The 19817-nt window shown below is 44.5% G+C and overlaps 1 protein-coding gene across 6 annotated transcripts in view; it reads right to left on the bottom strand.

Annotated features, from left to right (window-relative positions):
* The window catches only part of NDRG4 (NDRG family member 4), an 898768-nt gene that overhangs the window by 43263 nt on the left and 835688 nt on the right, over positions 1–19817 (bottom strand). For all 6 annotated transcript variants that reach the window (XM_078670548.1, XM_078670547.1, XM_078670545.1 and 3 more), the window contains 4 exons: positions 17435–17491; positions 11362–11413; positions 5173–5220; positions 2107–2142 (listed from right to left, as the gene is read on the bottom strand). In XM_078670548.1, coding sequence (XP_078526674.1) covers positions 2107–2142; positions 5173–5220; positions 11362–11413; positions 17435–17491 — 193 coding nt within the window. The remainder of the gene's footprint in view (positions 1–2106; positions 2143–5172; positions 5221–11361; positions 11414–17434; positions 17492–19817) is intronic.

Below are 19817 nucleotides of genomic sequence, written 5' to 3'. Positions count from 1 at the left end.
GTACCAGGACTTGGCAGCAGATGGATTTGAACATTGTGCATCGATATGAGGGATCCAGCCTGAGCTGCTCAGTAAAAACAAATAGCTGTAGTATAATCCCAAAAATATGCTTCCTAAACACTGACCAACGCCCTCCAGCATGACTAACCCATTCATAAAATAACGTTTCTCCTAATAAAAGTAACATATCTACAAACTTCTCCCTCACTCAGCAAACATTATTACCCCATCTATCAAACCTTCTTCACTAAATACTCACAGATTTAGTAACCATCCTTAATCAATAGTCTCCACCACATTTACCAAATCTCCTGAATCAAAAAAAGAACTCCGACACCAAAATCATTTAATTCAACAAACATTTGACCATGAATAACCATTTAATCAGAAATACAGCACCCCATCTATATAATTCCCCTTCATCTATAAACCCCTGGCATTCATTGACCCTCGCTTACTGGCCCCCCCAAAAGAAGTCACTTCACTTGGGAAATCCTTTTAATCCAACCCATCCCCCCTTACAAATAAATACTTCATCATCTAAAACCCGTTTCGGCATTCAATGTACAACCATATCCAATTAGCATCATCACTCAACAACAGCCACCCTCTTGCAATAAACAATACTTTAAGCCACTAAATGCATGTTTGTTCAATAAACAGGTCTTCATCCACCAAACCCCAGGACTTATATCCCCAGCAAATACCTGCTCGTCCATACAAGACTTCTGCTTACTCAATCATGAAACTTGGCTTCCCCATTAGCACAACTAAAAATCCACCAAATACCACTCCCCATTGACTTCCTCCACCCAATACATCATCATCATCATCAGCACATAGTAACTACTACAACACTCTAAGGGTGAATACTGCTTACAAGCACCTGTCCATCTACAAACCCTATCAAGAGAACTAACACCTCTTCTAAATACCAGCTTACTTATCAGCTCCCTTTCTCCTAACACGTCTCTACTCACTAAACAAATTAAAAAAGGACGCCTGAGTAACGAATGCACAAGCACACAAATCAGGGAAACAATTACGTATACCAAAAGAACAAAACAAAAGAACTATTTGACGGAATATCTCGCCATGCTTTTTTAAAAGAAGCATAAAAGAGAACATTAGTGCTATAATCAAGAAAAAATTATTTTTTGTATCAAAAATATAAATTATTTATTGTAAACAGCATCATACAAAAATACATATACTTATACATCTCAAGGTGCAAGATATGACAATAAGAATAACCCAACTAACAACGTTGGGGATACCATCAACCTGAAATGAATAAAAGCAACCCTTGACACGTGTTTCGCTTTCATTAGAGCTCTTCAGAGAGGTGTAGCTTTATCCAGATACAAGGGAGCACCCAGTATAAGTCTAAACAATAGCCTAACAGGCATAGAGTGACACATAAGTTATGCAAAAAAGAAACAAGGAACTCTAGGTAGTTCTCAAATGTCTGCTCTCACTGTGCTAATTCTATGCTTAAAGACTTCAATAGAAAAGGAGACATTTTAGGTGAGCAGATCTAGAGTGGCGCTGGTGTTGAGGGTGCTCTATACAGGAGCTGCTTTCCACCTAAGCTTGAGAACTACCCAGAGTTCTCGGCTTGTTTGTATATATATATGTTTACATGATGGCTTGAAACTGAAAATAAACTCTTACTGAGCCTTCGGTTAGTGGAGTGCAATTAGTACTTTACGTGCTGCGGAACTGTACACACACACACACAAAGGCTCCATGGATGACTTGGAAAGCATCCTTTAGCATGGCAAGATATTCCGCCAAGTTTTGTTCTTTTGGTTTACGTCTCATTTCACTAACCAGATTCCTCAGCGACCACCAAGTATCAATTTTAAGTTGGCCAAATTCCCACCCTCACCCTCCTCCTACCCTCCTTCCTGGTCTAGCTAAATCCTGCTGTTTTAAATAAAATACAATTTAACAAAACACAATCTTCATTATCTAAAACTATTCTCTCCACGTCCATTGAAGGAAACCCAATTTTACAAATTAATTATAGGAGAATGTATACAAATCTTGTTTATATTACACAGTATGCAACGATACACCATTTGAACTAGCTGGGGCACTCACCTGTGTGAGCTGAGGAAGTCCTCCAGAGTCAGCCATCTGCAAAGGAGACAAAGAAGTTGTTAGACAGGCCCATCACAAAGGAACACATCATTCCATGGTTCCTTTACCCAAGTATGGCTCTATGTGGGAGGTGTCTCACTCAAATTTGATCATGTTCGAGGGTTCCTGTCAAGCTTTCTGAAGGCTCAACATTGGCACACAAGGGGGTGCTGTAAGTCGGAAATGGGTACATTAGCAAAGCTTTGTTTGGGTTTCAGAATTATTGAAACATCAGGTCAGGCTTAGGGGCAATAGCTGGGGCACCTTTGGTTAGACTCAAAGTACTATAAGGGGTGTAAAAGTGATTAACACAAACTTATGAACTAAATTACTTAATATTACAAAATACTGTTTGATACACTTGATTGAAAGTCATGAGTCCATAAAATTAGATTGAGACATGAGTAGTTTATGTCAAACAACACTGACAGAAATTACTTCGCAGAAAATCATTTTGAGACAATATTAAAAATTGGACACAATTAAATTAGCAAAATCATCATGTCATTTTGTGTTTTTCCATCACAAACAGGGAGCCCACCATCCCCCCTTTGTTCTGCTCCTTCTTCCCAGACCACCAATTCCCCAAATTCCTACTCTGCTAAGTTTTCTTTTGTGATTTCGTCAACTCATTTGTTCATCAGTGTTAGGTAGCCACTCAGCAAAAGATTGGCTCATGCTCCCAGCTGGGCTGTCATGAAAATGCCCCATTGACAGCTTTGCTGTAAAATGTGGATGCTGCAAAAACATGCATTTATTTCTTCCAAAAGTTCAAAAGTTTTAACATACACCTTTTTACAATTTAATGGGCTGGTTTGTGTGTCTACAATTGTAACTATTGTTTAATTGAGAAATTCACCACATCATCTATTTTGATTCCAAGTGGTATTTGATAAATGTTTCAGAAAGACTTTTGAATCCCTTTTCAGAGTCTAGCAATTAGGACTGAGGTAAATGGGAAAAGATGCATTTGTGGTTCGCAGGCATGGATTACCCGGGAGTGCTGCATATCAGGACTGAGATGCCGGTAAGATCTGGGTGTTCGTGTTCCAGGCATGAAACGACACGGTGCCACAGTTCAGCCTCAGACAATGCTCAATGACTACCACGATGGGAAAATGTATGGAATTCTGAAGCTCAGATTAATGGCTCAGTCTAGAATCTAGTTTGATTATTAAAGGATACAAAACACCAAACTTGCTACAAAAGTATAAATTGCAGATTTTCTTTTAACTTACTGGCCAGCTCAATCATACGCTATACAGTGTCCAATAGCCCCGATCCATTTTCAGTGAACTTTGTGAGTGGCTTTTGCAAATAAGCGAGAATCTAGACATGTACACATTTTGCTATTATTTGGCTGTTCTGTTGCTCCCTCCTTCCTGAATCAATGAGAGGTGCCTCACAGTGAAGAACCAGACTGCTGGCTGATGTAGAAACTGTAGCCGACATGACATTCTGACCAGCCAGCCTCAAAAGCTGCTATCTCGCCGGTACCTGCTGGACCTTGTCCAGGGTGCGGAGGAGCTGATGATTCCGTAGGTAACAGGAGCATAAAACACACCAGGCATAAATGGAATAAGTGGCAGAGCATTTCATGTAGCAGGCGCTACTAGTTTGATCACCCAGGCTAATTTGCCAAGCTGTTTTGGAGAGCCAAGCCACTGGCACGGCACTTAAATCTTGGGAGTAGAAGCCACATTTTGTAATTTTTTTTTCCATATAGAATGGAAATGAACCAGGTGGATATGAGAGTGCTTAAATTGGAATGCCTTAAGGCATATCTTCTGTTGTATATGTAACAATAAGATTATAGCATTATGTGACCCAATTACTTCATTACATATTAAGTCCAAAGACTTGCACAGGCATGTTAGTATGAGTACAATTCAAGGAGGTAAATAAAGGAGAGGTCCCATCTCATTCCGTTGGTGAAGTTATTCCATAACTTAGGAACAAAACCTGAGAAGAAGCAGGATAATGTTGAGGTCCTGTTGCATGGTTTAGATCCAGGAGGAAATTGTTAGTACTGCACTTTTCCGAACAAGGAATTTTCTTCGTTGGGCGGTGAGGTTTAAGTTTCAGCGCTTTGAAAATCATGCCGGCTGCTCCAAGAGCGTAGAAAGCTTGCAATGGGAGCCATTTTAATTCAATTAAAACTGGTGTAACCTGTTGTGTGTCTTAGATCAATCTCGCATCATGTTTAGGATGCACAATTAAAAAAAAATCGAAGTTAATAGTTAGGTGTGGTGCCAGTTTAAATCTGCTGAATTCTGGTTTTCAATTCTGAGGTAAAACATAAGGCAAAGCAGGAATGGGAGCTTTGAGAGTCCCACTGTAGTGCACGGTGGAAATCGGGTATGCAAGGAAGGAGAAAAATCTTACTTCGCTACTTCAAAAATACTTTCTATATAATGAAAACTACAGATTTCCTGGCACCTGTTTTTTGATATTTTTAGCATATCGTCCGCATGTAGTGTATCCCCCTTATCTCAATCGCAACAGGAAGGTCTGTTATAAATAGCGGCTATGTTTTAAGGCTCGTCTGATCAGATGACGGATAGTAAATATTCTACATAAGATCTTGTGCTCAGCAGTAGATTTACAAATGTGGGAAATCGGAAGATAACTGTAATTAAAGTCCATTTGAGATGTGGCCGAGTTACTCACATCTTTGAATGACATGTGACATACCAAGACCCAGACCATTTGGCCATTCAAAGGTATCATCCCCTCTTGAAGTTTCACATTTCCTTTTATAATTATTGACATAAATATCCCAAAAATCAAAGCGTAGTTTTCTAAAATACAAGGCCTCCCTGAAGCTGCAGATTATAACATAGTGTAGCATGCTCTTCCAATGGCTTGTTAGTTGTTCTAGCGGCTAGAACAACTAAGATGCCATTGGAAGAGCATGGCTGCACGATATTATAATCTGACCTCTCGAGAATCCTGCAGACTCTGTTCAAGGCTTGTTTGCCTCTGTAGCATGGCGCACAATAAGCGGACTTGGGAAGGACACATTACCTTCAGGAAAGTAGTGTTCGTCGGGTCCAATTTGGAGTTGCATTCAACCTGTAAACAAAAAAAATACAAAAACTTGAAATGCAAAGAGAAACAATCAAACAGTAACAGTGTAGGAATACATGGCTGTTATATGGCCTCAACTTATAGGTGGCTCATTAGTCTCTTCTTTTTTGTAAGCCAATAGCCCTTTACACGCTGTAAGCCCACACATATAACAGGAGAAGGGAATTTACAAGTGCCATGACGTATGGAGCATAGCATTTACTATATGTTTATTTAATGGTATATAGAGCACAGGCCTTTGTTAATACGGCTGCTGTTTGAATATGGAAGGTACTCAAGTGCTGAACGGTAGTTTAGGGCTTAGAAGATAGGGCTGTTCAATAATAAAGTGGACTATCAGCTGTAGGCAAACATTATTTCCTGTAGCTCATGGTTAACAAGCCAGAGAATTCGTTTTTAGACTATGCAACAGTGTAGCTGTGGATCTACACTACAAATAAGAATGGCCTTGTGGTTACATACAAAAGGAATGGTACAGATACAATAGTGGCAGCTTCCTTATTGTAGGAAGCTGGCTCTTTATGTGATGTGTCAAGAACCTGTTATACTGTGTAAAGATAAAGAGTCCACGGGGTCCCTTATGAGGGGACAGGGGCTTGCTATGCAATTCCAAAGTGCCCTATTAGGGGGTGGTGGGGGGTAGTGTGGTCGAGCACTCTTCAGCTTAACACAGAGGAGTGCAAGACATTTGCAAATACACAAAATGATTAATAAATGACACACACGACTTAAGAAGGAGATCCACGCCAATTTATAAATATACCAAGTACCATTATCTATGATTTAGCATCAGAGAAAAATCATTTAGGTAAGTAGGTTTTTAAATGTAAATTCTTTTCACTTTAAAAAAGTGGACACACTGCAATTTCTGAGTTCTGCAATGCTATCCTATGAAAGGAATAACAAGTTCTGCAAACATGAATAGCACAGCAACTCACAAGACCAATCTCCAGGAGTTGAGGTGAGAGGGGGCAAGGTCCAAGCCAGCACCAGCAGTACACCTCTAGCGGCACGGGGTGGCAGGGCGCAAAACAGCGTGAGGAGCCCAATATATTTCAATGGAGATTGGTCACTGAGCACAGAGGCTGCAGGCTCTGGCTAGTAGGCCAGTTGGGCATAACAAGCAAGTTGGCTCACGCCTTGCGCTGCTCAGGACGGTGGAACACTTTTGGTCCTCTTCTCCAAGGCCCAGAGGCGACTGGTGCAGGGGTGTCCTTAGGTGTCTGTTTTTTCCTTACCATAGCAGTCAAGGTTGAGGGGGCCTGCGGGGAGTGGCTGTAGGCAGCGTCAGGGAGTCCAGGCGGGGTGAAACCATGATAAACCAAGGCTCTGGAGGGCTGCGAGACCTTGTTGCCACCGGTGGCACACTTTAACTCGGGCCTGAGGCGACGGGTGCAGTGGTGACTTTGGTGTTGGGTTTTGGCGATTCCGAAAGCATCAGAGTCTCCTTTTTTGGAGTTTCTTCAGAACAGGTCTACTGTTCAAGGGAGGTCTTGAGTCTTTTTCAAAGGCAGGCAGTCCTCTCAGGTTTCTGGAGTACAACGCTGCAGGACGAGCTGACTGTGGCACCGTTTTCAATGAGGAATGCAGACAGGCCGGCTGGGTTGGTACCAGGTTAGTTGCTTCTTCTCACCTCTCTGCTTTTGAAGCTCTTCCGTGTTCTCTCTCTTCTTAGATCATCAAGGTCTGCTTCTCTAGTGCAAGGCTCACCTAAATACTGAATTTAGGGGAGGGATAGGAGAGTAGGCTAGTAGCCAATGGGCTACTGACCCTTAGGGTCACTACGCCCTCTATATGCCCACTTCCCCCTGTCCCAGAATTCCTAAGTATATCATTACAAGGATGGGTACTTATGAAAAATCATGTCCACCTCACAGTGGCCCACCTCAGGGGTGGTACTAAACTGGAGGTGGCCGCCTACCAGATTAGCTAATTTCCCCACCTCTTCAGGTGCCAAGGTGGTCCTGGACAATAGGGGTGGCTTCCTCTCCTGTGAGGGGAGCCAGATTTGCATTCCAAAGTCGGCAGCTCTTTAAAGCTTGCCGGCCCAAGGACGATAATCAGCAGGTCATCCTGTGGGAGGGGAAATAAAACCCTCTTTCTAGACGGGCGTTTGTTCTGGGTCTCCTGAGAGAAAAAGGCTCCCACCCTAGGAGGTCAGAATAGCATCTTGGGTGGCAGGCTGGCTGGAAAAACCAGTCAGCAAGTACACCAGAGGCTGGTAGGTTTTCAGGTGTCACGTTTAAGGTGCCCTCTGGGTGCATCTATTGGTGAATCCAACACTGGCATCAGTGTGGGTTTATCACTACGAGATGTTTGATATCAAACATCCCAATTTTCAGTGAAGCCATCATGTAGCCGAGGAACTTGTTTTCATCAGTGGCCAGCACATGACTTAAGTTGGCTACCCTGGTCACTTGTACTGGCAGTAATAGGGCTGACTAGCACAGGAGCATATCTGCTCAGGCAGGTATGCCCTCGCATGTAATATTCAGCACCCTACCTTACGGCTTTTAGCCCTGAAAAAAGGGGTGACTACCAAATATTACATGCAGTGGTGGGGGACGTGGCACACAGGAATGTGTGCCATGTTTTGTTTTCACTTATGTGCGCACCACTGCGCACAGCCTGAAATGGCAGTTTAGCATGTGCTTGGTAGGGGGCCCCTTACGGTGGCACAATTTGTGCTGCAGTCCTTAGGGGCCCTCTTTAGTACCTCAGGCCCTAGGTACCAGGCCACCATTTATTAGGGACTTCCAGACGATGCTAATGGTTTTGCCAATTGGGGAAACAATTGTACAGTGTTTGGGAAAGAGCTCTGGCACTGGAGAGCTGGTTAGCAGGAACCCAGTACACTTTCAGTTGAAATCACAACATTTACCAGGCAAAAAGTGGGGGTGACCATGTCAAAAAGGAGCCCTTCCTTACACGTATGCCAACTGAAATCTGAAAGAAAACATTGTTTAATGTCCTGCATAACAATCACAGGAGCCAAGAACAAGCCAACTCCCATGTGTTCCATATACTACAATGTATGAAAAAATGCAAAAAAAGGCATGAACGTTTAACAATAATTGGGGGTAACAAAGCAAATGAACAGGATGCTAAAAGGATGCTGAGAGATAAATCTATGACTTTAAGCCTGATGGCATAAAGGTATGCAGGCCATTAAGTAGCTCTGCATAGGTATTTTAGAATAATCTAAGCTGCAACTAAGCAAGTCAAAACATTGACATGACTTAAACAAGGTGGTTAGGGATGTGTGATGAAATACGAATGGGGTGTATTTAGAGTTCTAATTTTAATCATTTTGTTAGCTGAAATATTAATAGTTATAGCAATAATTCGTATTCACGTTATTTGTAGCAGAACAAAACATAATAAAATTACTTTGTTGTACAATACCAATATTTTTGCGCATGTACTGATTTTGGGGTCAGGCGGGGCTCTCCATTTTCACCTGCAGATGAGAGATTCTTTGGCAGGTTTGTCTGGGTTCTAACATCCATCTCAATGAGAGCATAAGTCAGTGGGACTAGTAGGAGACATCTGCCAGTTTACTTTTTCTACTTGTGGCTTTGGAAGCCTACTGAGAATGATCCCAAAAACCCAGAGCAGGATCAAAGTGTGACAAATAACAGTTCACATTCAAAGGGACTGGCTCAGACTCACCCTGTTGCTTTTCTAGGAGAGAGACCTAGCAGACGCAATCTCTAGAGGGTACTCATGATCAAGGATGTATATAAAGAACTGAGTGACATCAATAAGTAGTGTGTACAGTGACTACAGAGTGACACCAAAAAACTACTCCAATTCTGAGGGAGACAGCAGTAGGCAAGAAAAGACCAGCTGTGTGCACTGTAAGGAAGAATGGACCAGCAGCCTACAGCATAAGGAAGAAAAGACAAGCAGGGTACAGTGTAATGAAGAAAAGGACAGAAGCATACACCGTAAGGAAGAAAAGACCAGCTGTGTGTACTGTAAGGAAGAAAGGACCAACAGCCTACAACATAAGGAAGAAAAGACAAGCAGGGTGCAGTGTAATGAAGAAAAGGACAGAAGCATACACCGTAAGCAAGAAAAGACCAGCTGTGTGTACTGTAAGGAAGAAAGGACCAGCAGCCTACATCATAAAGAAGAAAAGACAAGCAGGGTGCAGTGTAATGAAGAAAAGACCAGCAGCGTACACTGTAAGGAAGAAAAGACCAGCTGTGTGCACTGTAAGGAAGAAAGGACCAGCAGCCTACAACATAAGGAAGAAAAGACAAGCAGGGTGCAGTGTAATGAAGAAAAAGACAGAAGCATACACCGTAAGGAAGAAAGACCAGCTGTGTGTCCTGTAAGGAAGAATGGACCAGCAGCCTACAACATAAGGAAGAAAAGACAAGCAGGGTGCAGTGTAATGAAGAAAAGACCAGCAGTATACACCGTAAGGAAGAAAAGACAAGCAGGGTGCAGTGTAATGAAGAAAAGGCCAGCAGCGTACACCGTAAGGAAGAAAAGACCAGCTGTGTGTACTGTAAGGAAGAAAGGACCAGCAGCCTACAACATAAGGAAGAAAAGACAAGCAGGGTGCAGTGTAATGAAGAAAAGACCAGCAGCGTACACCGTAAGGAAGAAAAGACCAGCTGTGTGTACTGTAAGGAAGAATGGACCTGCAGACTACAACATAAGGAAGAAAAGACAAGCAGGGTGCATTGTAATAAAGAAAAGGAAAGAAGCATACACCGTAAGGAAGAAAAGACCAGCTGTGTGTACTGTAAGGAAGAAAGGACCAGCAGCCTACAACATAAGGAAGAAAAGACAAGCAGGGTGCAGTGTAATGAAGAAAAGGACAGAAGCATACACCGTAAGCAAGAAAAGACCAGCTGTGTGTACTGTAAGGAAGAAAGGACAAGCAGCCGCCAACATAAAGAAGAAAAAACAAGCAGGGTGCAGTGTAATGAAGAAAAGGACAGAAGCGTACACCGTAAGGAGGAAAAGACCAGCAGTGTGCAGTGTAATGAAGAAAAGATGAGTAGTGTTTACTGTAAGGAAGAAAAGGCCAGCAGTGTGTACTGTAGGGAAGAAAGGACCAGCAGTGTGTACTGTAAGGAAGAAAGGACCAGCAGTGTGTACTGTAAGGAAGAAAGGACCAGCAGCCTACAACATAAGGAAGAAAAGATAAGCAGGGTGCAGTGTAATGAAGAAAAGGACAGAAGCGTACATCTAAGGAGGAGAAGATCAGCAGTGTGCAGTGTAATGAAGAAAAGATGAGTAGTGTTTACTGTAAGGAACAAAAGGCCAGCAGTGTGTACTGTAAGAAAGAAAAGGCCAGCAGTGTACACCGTAAGAAAGAAAGGACCAGCACTGTGTACTGTAAGGAAGAAAATACCAGCAGGGTGTACTGCAAGGGAGAACAGACTAGCCCAGCAGTGAGCACTATGAGGAAGACGAGACTGGCAGTGATCACTGCACTTTAAGGGAGAAGAGACCAGCAGTGTCCACATTAAGGGAGAAGACACCAGCAGTGTGTACTGAAGAGGGACTATGAGAGGTCTGGTGTGTGCTTTGTGATAGTGAAGGAGCACAGCTGAGTGCAGCAATAACTTGATTATACACTGAGAATTGCAGGACGTCTACAATGTATACTGTTAAGAGGAAGGAGACAAGTGACCTGCGTAGTGATGACAGGAAAACCAGGACCCATAGCAGGGAAATGAAACCAGTGCTGGGTAATGTAGTGCTGTCAATGGCACTGTTGCCTCTATGCCGAACAGTTTTGCGGTGATGTTTGCAAAAAAGAACAAATGCAGCGACTGATCAGTGTAAAAATAACATTTTGTATGTAGATTGGTGGAAATCCAAACAGGTGCTAAATAGCCCAGCACCAGTGCATATTTGGCTGGCCCTGGTGCAAAACTGCCTGAAAGTGGTGCATTTTCATGATCTGACGTCAGCAGTGAGAGTAGTAGGGGACCAACATTATGCACTCTGCTGATGGGGGTGGGCTATATGTCATGCTGAGTAATGCTGAGTAGTTGGTAGTGTTATGAGGAGAAGTAAGAGTAGAGTAGTTGCACTTTCTGCCAGCAGTCGAGTTGGGTTACCTTCAAGCAGCAAGATTCCCTTTATTTCATGACTCACCACTCCCTCTTCAGCTGGTGCGTTGTCTCCCACGACGAGCATCACTGGAGGGCTGCAAAAAAACATGTGATGGGAGTGAGCACTGTGCATTCAGAAAGCACTCCTCTAGACCCCAGGGAGCAAGCAGCAACTCCTCCCCATTAGTAGGAGGGCAAGGTGCCATCAGACTGTTCCTAATGTCTTCAGAATGCGAGCTACCATTACACGGCCCGACACCACCCAAGGGTGCTAAATGCCATTACACTGCCCCTCACCACCCAAGGGTGCTAAATGCCATTACACTGCCCCTCACCACCCAAGGGTGCTAAATGCCATTACACAGCCCCTCACCACCCAAGGGTGCTAAATTCCATTACACAGCCCCTCACCACCTAAGGGTGATAAATGCCAATACACTGCCTCTCGCCACCCAAGGGTGCTAAATGCCATTACACAGCCTCTCACCACCCAAGGGTGCTAAATGCCATTACACAGCCCCTCGCCACCCAAGGGTGCTAAATACCATTACACAGCCCTTCACCACCCAAGGGTGCTACATGCCATTACACTGCCCCTCACCACCCAAGGGTGCTAAATTCCATTACACAGCCCCTCACCACCTAAGGGTGATAAATGCCATTACACTGCCTCTCGCCACCCAAGGGTGCTAAATGCCATTACACAGCCTCTCACCACCCAAGGGTGCTAAATGCCATTATACAGCCCCTCGCCACCCAAGGGTGCTAAATACCATTACATAGCCCTTCACCACCCAAGGGTGCTACATGCCATTACACTGCCCCTCACCACCCAAGGGTGCTAAATGCCATTACACAGCCCCTCACCACCCAAGGGTGCTAAATTCCATTACACAGCCCCTCACCACCTAAGGGTGATAAAAGCCATTACACTGCCTCTCGCCACCCAAGGGTGCTAAATGCCATTACACAGCCTCTCACCACCCAAGGGTGCTAAATGCCATTACACAGCCCCTCGCCACCCAAGGGTGCTAAATACCATTACACAGCCCTTCACCACCCAAGGGTGCTACATGACATTACACTGCCCCTCACCACCCAAGGGTGCTAAATTCCATTACACAGCCCCTCACCACCTAAGGGTGATGAATGCCATTACACTGCCACTCACCACCAAAGGGTGCTAAATGCCATTACACATCAACCTGATTTAGAATGTTTTTGTTTTTTTTCCGGTCATTTTTAGTTTTTCCCTCTGTTTTATTACTTGCCAGGTTGTCTGATGTGGCGCCTCACAAGATTTTTCTCTTCCCCCTATGGATTTCTTTGTTTATTTAAGCTCTTTGTCTTATTAGATTTTTTAATGTATTTAATACTTGTGCTCAATCATGTCGGTGATGAAGTTAAAATGTTGCCCCCCACTGGAAACATTTCTGCGGATGCCCATGTACACAGCCCCTCACCACCCAAGGGTGCTAAATGCCATTACGCAGCCCTTCACCACCCAAGGGTGCTAAATTCCATTACACGCCTCTCGCCACCCATGGGTGCTAAATGCCATTACACAGCCCCTCGCCACCCAAGGGTGCTAAATGCCATTACACAGCCCCTCACCACCCAAGGGTGCTAAATACCATTACACAGCCCCTCGCCACCCAAGGGTGCTAAATGCCATTACACAGCCCCTCGCCACCCAAGGGTGCTAAATACCATTACACAGCCCCTCACCACCCAAGGGTGCTAAATGCCATTACACGGCCACTCACCACCCAAGGGTGCTAAATGCCATTACACTGCCCCTCACCACCCAAGGGTGCTAAATGCCATTACACAGCCCCTCACCACCAAAGGGTGCTACATTCCATTACACTGCCCCTCACCACCCAAGGGTGCTAAATGCCATTACACAGCCCCTCACCACCCAAGGGTGCTAAGGCAATTACACTGCCCCCTCACCACCCAAGGGTGCTAAATGCCATTACACAGCCCCTCACCACCCAAGGATGCTAAATGCCATTACGCAGCCTCTCACCACCCAAGGATGCTAAATGCCATTTCACAGCCCCTCACCACCCAAGGGTGCTAAATGCCATTACACTGCCCCTCACCACCCAACGGTGCTAAATGCCATTAGATGGATCCTCACCACCCAAGGGTGCTAAGGCCATTACACTCCCCCCTCACCACTCAAGGGTGCTAAGGCCATTACACTGCCCCTCACCACCCAAGGGTGCTAAGGCCATTACACTACCCCCTCACCACCCAAGGGTGCTAAATGCCATTACACAGCCCCTCGCCACCCAAGGGTGCTAAATACCATTACACAGCCCCTCGCCACCCAAGGGTGCTAAATGCCATTACACAGCCCCTCGCCACCCAAGGGTGCTAAATACCATTACACAGCCCCTCGCCACCCAAGGGTGCTAAATGCCATTACACAGCCCCTCGCCACCCAAGGGTGCTAAATACCATTACACAGCCCCTCACCACCCAAGGGTGCTAAATGCCATTACACGGCCACTCACCACCCAAGGGTGCTAAATGCCATTACACTGCCCCTCACCACCCAAGGGTGCTAAATGCCATTACACAGCCCCTCACCACCAAAGGGTGCTACATTCCATTACACTGCCCCTCACCACCCAAGGGTGCTAAATGCCATTACACAGCCCCTCACCACCCAAGGGTGCTAAGGCCATTACACTGCCCCCTCACCACCCAAGGGTGCTAAATGCCATTACACAGCCCCTCACCACCCAAGGATGCTAAATGCCATTACGCAGCCTCTCACCACCCAAGGATGCTAAATGCCATTTCACAGCCCCTCACCACCCAAGGGTGCTAAATGCCATTACACTGCCCCTCACCACCCAACGGTGCTAAATGCCATTAGATGGATCCTCACCACCCAAGGGTGCTAAGGCCATTACACTCCCCCCTCACCACTCAAGGGTGCTAAGGCCATTACACTGCCCCTCACCACCCAAGGGTGCTAAGGCCATTACACTACCCCCTCACCACCCAAGGGTGCCAAATGTCATTGCACAGCCCCTCACCACCCAAGGGTGCTAAATGCCATTAGACTGATCCTCACCACCCAAGGGTGCTAAGGCCGTTACACTGCCCCTCACCACCCAAGGGTGCTAAGGCCATTACACTGCCCCCTCACCACCCAAGGGTGCTAAATGGTACTACACAGCCCCTCGCCACCCAAGGGTGCTAAGGCCATTACACCACCCCTCACCACCCAAGGGTGCTGAATGCCATCTGCCTAGGGTGTTAAGGACATTCAACTGCAGCATCTCCCAAGGTTGCTGGACACATTAGACCAGTGGTTCTTAACCTGCGGTCGGGGGCCCCTGGGGGTCCGCAAGGCTTTTTCTGGGGGTCCACCACTATTTAACTAAATTAAGTAATTTAAAAATAATCACTAAAAATTAAGAAATTATATACAAATAAAGAAGCTAAATTACAAATTGCAAATCTTTTCCAAATTTGATTGTGAATTAAAGTAAATATTACAATATTTGGGCATGTGTTTGGTGTATACATAATTTTGTATTTTCATGCATTGTTTTGACGTTTAAATCATAGAAATTGTTTAGGCTGGTGGTCTCGGCCCACCAATAATGATTCAGTCGGGGTCCTTGGATTCCAATAATGATTCAGTGGGGTCCACAGCAGTCTAAAGGCTAAAACCTACTGCATTAGACTGCTCCCCATTACCCAAGGTGCTTGCTGCTACTATAGTGCTCCTCAATACACCGGGCCTCTCGTTGCTATTGGAATGTTCTTCATGGTGTCAGGGGGGTAGATTACATTATGCTACTAATCGAGGTGTGTGCTGTAGGTGCTCTCAATCAGCCTACAGAGTAGCAAACTGTGGCATCTTTACTTTTTTTTTCTCCTAACTCCGGTTTTCCATCCCAGTCTAACCCGTGCATCCCTGATCTCACCCGTGGGTGCTTATAACCACTTTCAGCTTTCAAAGTGTTTCTAGAACCCACTGTTATTTCTGCAATAGGCCTGGTTTACTAAGATTAAAAACCCATAAACTCATTAAACCAATACAACATGATTGATATAAAGTAATACAAGCTTATCAAGACACAAATACAATTATAAACAGATACCTAGGACACCTTATATGAAATATACAAATTAATAATCTTATAAAGAGCCAGCAGACACTGACGTTTTATTGGCGAGATATGTATTTCCTCTGGGCATCAACAGAACAAACTCCTGATTATCCTTCTCAATCGACTCAGGTAACCTGGATGTGCCTGTAAGTCGTCCCTGGCCTGTAGTGTGCCACAGAAGAGTCACAGATGTGTTTTTGTGTTTAAACCATGGAAGATATGAGGTGCACCCCCCAGCAAGACAATCTCTCATAGAGTCTCTGACAATTGCCCCTTCACGGTTAGTCTACAGCTGTACTAAAAAAGTAGAGGTCAAAGCTGAGCATGGTGAGAAACATTAAGATACCCTGCTCTTAATTGAGGAGCAACATGGAGGGTGGCTTGAAGAAGTGACAATGGAATTATGCAGTATTGGGACTTGATCAAATTCTAATTGAAACGTTGGGCTGGATTGTCTTTAGGGCAGCATTAAGGCTGTTGATAAAAATATTAAAACTAAAGAGAGCTGAAGTACAGTACTGGGGAACTCCCCTTAAAATAGCAAAGTCCCTTTTAGGTTTTCCACCAGACCATATTGGATACAAGCCGCAGTACCCAGATACAGAGAGGACCAACTCTATCAGAGGTGAGTCGAACCCCATTGTCTTCAAGATGTCAATCAGTCTTGGTTTATCCACCAAATCAGAAACACTTTTTAAATAAAATATAATACTAAATAGAGAGTTTGGTTTTTAAGGTGCACATTTTTCATACTAACGACTGTCAGCCAGAATGATAGTCGCTTGTGTCCATTCCCCAAAGGAACGATGGTTGAGGCTTAGTGAAGATGCTTTGTTCCTCAGCCCACTCCTGGCACCTCTGAATGAAGTCTCCCAAAGATTTTTCCAAGGCAATCCAGGAGAGATATTGATGATAGTTCACTGGGTTTGAAATATCATCTTTTTTTGTATATGGAGTGCGCTTCAAGCTCTACTCAAGAACCCCTGATTTAAAGCCAGACCTAAATATGGTACTGGGTATTTTTAGTATAAAGCCAGACCAAAACACTAGAAAGCTACTATAAAAAGCCCCTTGCACCTTATCAAGGCTACGTACTTCCCCTTGCATCAGGGAACCTATAGTTCGCTCAACTCCAAGTGGGGCAAATGGTTTTAATCTGAAAAGGCTATCAAAATCCGGGTAAATTATAACATATGTGGCATACCGAGCCTGTCTGAAAATATGGCACCCATGTCTACCCTGTATGTTAGATGCCTGCCACCCTTCTACGCAATCAGGGCCACCTCTTGCATGCTAGAGTCCTCCATAAATGCAACGACCACAAATACATCAATACCATGTACTGACTTTTAGTTACAGGATATAAGTGAAGTTTAAGCAACTAGACCGGATGTTCATCAGAAGAAGAATGCCATGCCCGAAAACTGGTCAATACCGCCCGGAGGCTGCATGAGGGCCTGATCTGGGCTCATTCCCTGGCTAATACCAGGGCAAGCATCTGCAAGGTAGATGCACCTTCCTCCAAACAGCAAATACCCTTGTTTAGTGTTGGAGAGGAACATCTAATGCTATGGAAGGGGGTCCTGACAACTTCCCACAACCAAAGGGGAGAGTTTGTACTGCTCTGAGGTATGCACAGATCTAATATATCCCTATGATCAGGTTAGAATGGTGTTGGTGTCATTCAGCAGGACGTCATTGTGATGTGAGGCTTCAGAGCAGGGGAAGTGACTGTGGAAAAACACAATGCATTGCCATTGTAATCTGTCTATTCTCTCAGATGGAAACTAGTTTATGGTACAAGCACTCTCTGGTCAGAAAGGCAATGACTGACCATAGTGCGGGCTGCATCAAGGGGCACTGAGCCTGCCCAAGGTCCATATATATGGGGGAGTGGGCTCCCTCTTGCACACCAATGCAGTTTGACAAATATATGCCTTGTACAGTAAACACTGTGACCATCAAAGGACTTACCGGATTGTTTTTGCGTTGGGTACTGTCCCCGGGCGGTTCATTTCGAGGTCTCGGCGACTGTACAAGAAAAAGTGAGAGAAAAAGTTGTTGGACCATTTGCTTACAAGAAACACAACTTCTGTTTAATGGTTTCTCCCTGCATGCATTGCACACTCAAGTGGATGTCGCTGGTATCATGCCAGCAATCTAGAAAACTAATGTCTCATCTTTACAATTATGCCCTCCCATGGCTGCTCCAAAGCCTCCTTAATGCCTTTTGAGGGTATCCCAGTTTTTCTGTAACCCTTAAGAGGACCAAAGGCAGCTAATCCCTGAAAGAACATTTTCCAGCAGAACCCAGTCTGGGGCAAGAATGATGTACAAAGAACGTATGTGACACGTAAGTAGCCATCTTTCTGTTACAATACACGTCATCACTTCGCTGATTCCTAACTATGAAAAAGTTAAAGAGTGTATGTGATCCCAGGGGTTGCAGAGCACTGCTTCACTTTTCTGGATACCAACTCTAGGAAAGCATTCAAACAGTAGAGCTTGAAGGTAACATGTAGGTAGCCCATATAGCTGCTTTGAAGATACTGCAAAATATGTCTACACAATGTTTACAAGATAACAAAATAAAGATTTAAAAAGAAACCAAAATCGCATCCTCCTGTCCTTTCACATGTCATTTATACGCTATCTCTACCCAACATTATAGCAAGAGGTTACGCCAGTGAGGTGGGACGGCACGCGCACCTAAAAAGTGTGAGATTTTTTCCCTACTCAGAAAAAAAAGATCAGTCCAGTAGGCAGGAGGATGGAGATGTTGGAAAAGTGACACTCAGACACAAGCAAAATTAATCAAATTATCTGCCAGTTTCGGTTCACTTTTGAAATACAAAAACAATATTCATTAGAGAAATTTGATCAACTATAAACTCGCTTTAAATTATTTGAGTGTATAATGTATTTTAAAGTGGAATGAAAGGACCCTGGTCAGAAGGGAAAGTTGAAGATCAGGAAAGGCCCACACTTGGCAGTGGGTACCGCAACAGGAATCTTAGACTGGGGCCAAGAGGTACATTCACCTCAACAAAAGTCATTATCTGTGCTTCGCCACTGAATAAGACTGGCAATCTACTGGATGGAGGTGAAGGGTAAACCAGTGCTTTCCCTGAAAGAGTAGGAGTCCCCAGGGAAGCCAATGGGCTGTTGTTGCTGAACAAGCCAGGTACCTACCACTAGGCCATGCTACCAACACACACCGCCCTGCTCCTATTGTCCCCACAAATTGACCATCATCCTCTTCTGTCGTTAATACTTTCCTCTTTTTTGAGGGATTTCAGATACTGTTAGCACATTCGACCATTATTTTTCTGGTGAATTGCGCTTCTTCTTTTCTACCGAGAAACCTTTGTTCTGGGCTAACTAAGTGTATTTAATCTAAACAACACATTTTTTATTTTTTTTTAGGATTTCTCAGCATGGCTATGGATCTATCCCTATTGGACATGTTGATCATGCTGCATAGATATTTTTCACTACAGCTTTTGGTTGCTCCTTTGTTTGCTTTGGGAACTTGCATCAGATTTCATCCAGACTTTTCTGATATGGGCAGCAGCAAGGTCTGTTAAAAGTCTGCTCATTCACATACAAGAAATGCGAAGAAGGAGGGCCTTCTCGGAAGAGATTGTTGAATTCACCCTGATCCGATTCTGCAACGACACTGGTAAAGGGAGGGAAGGTGTTATGGACAAAGCCACTCGTTCCCTCTCTGGGGTTTGTACCACAGGCCAAGGACCTCCAATTACCAGATCAGAGGGTCCAGATTCCTTTCTCATAGAGGCACTAGTACCTCCAGGAAGAAACGGGTTCAGCTGCAAGACTGCGAACCAATGCTGAGTTGGAACCCAGGGTCAGTCAGGTCTTAGAAAGATCTGCCAACCTCAATGAAGTCACTGTCATCAGAGGACAAGCTTGACTTCACCTAGTCTGGATACTGGTTGTCGTCTGTATTAGAAGCCTGAATGGAAAACCGAATCCAGATCATTCCTTAAAAAAGTGACTTCTCCTCTCAAGACCAACCACAGATCAATAAAGGAACATAAGCATGGGTGCCAATTCAATGCTTAATTTGAAAAAGGATAAGTGCTGGAGCCTGGAGTTTTGCTCAGATGCATGCTGCCTGCACTATCTAAGGGTGGGGTGCTGAATACCAAGGCAGTGTAGTCTCTTTTCCACGCCATGTCTCTCTCTCTTCGTTCTTCTTTACCCCTTTTGTGTTTTTCTCTCTTGCTCTGGATCAAAGTCTGTTGTGGAAAAATAAGTGCTGGTCCTCAACAACGAGTGCCGGTGGGCCTCACTTGCAAGCACTGACTCAAAATAAGCCCTGTGTCAGTTGATC

This window comes from Lissotriton helveticus, chromosome 12 (assembly GCF_964261635.1).
Source record: "Lissotriton helveticus chromosome 12, aLisHel1.1, whole genome shotgun sequence".
NCBI lineage: Eukaryota > Metazoa > Chordata > Amphibia > Caudata > Salamandridae > Lissotriton > Lissotriton helveticus.
The sequence above is the reverse complement of the archived record's forward strand: the minus strand, read 5'-3'. Positions and strand labels throughout refer to the sequence as shown.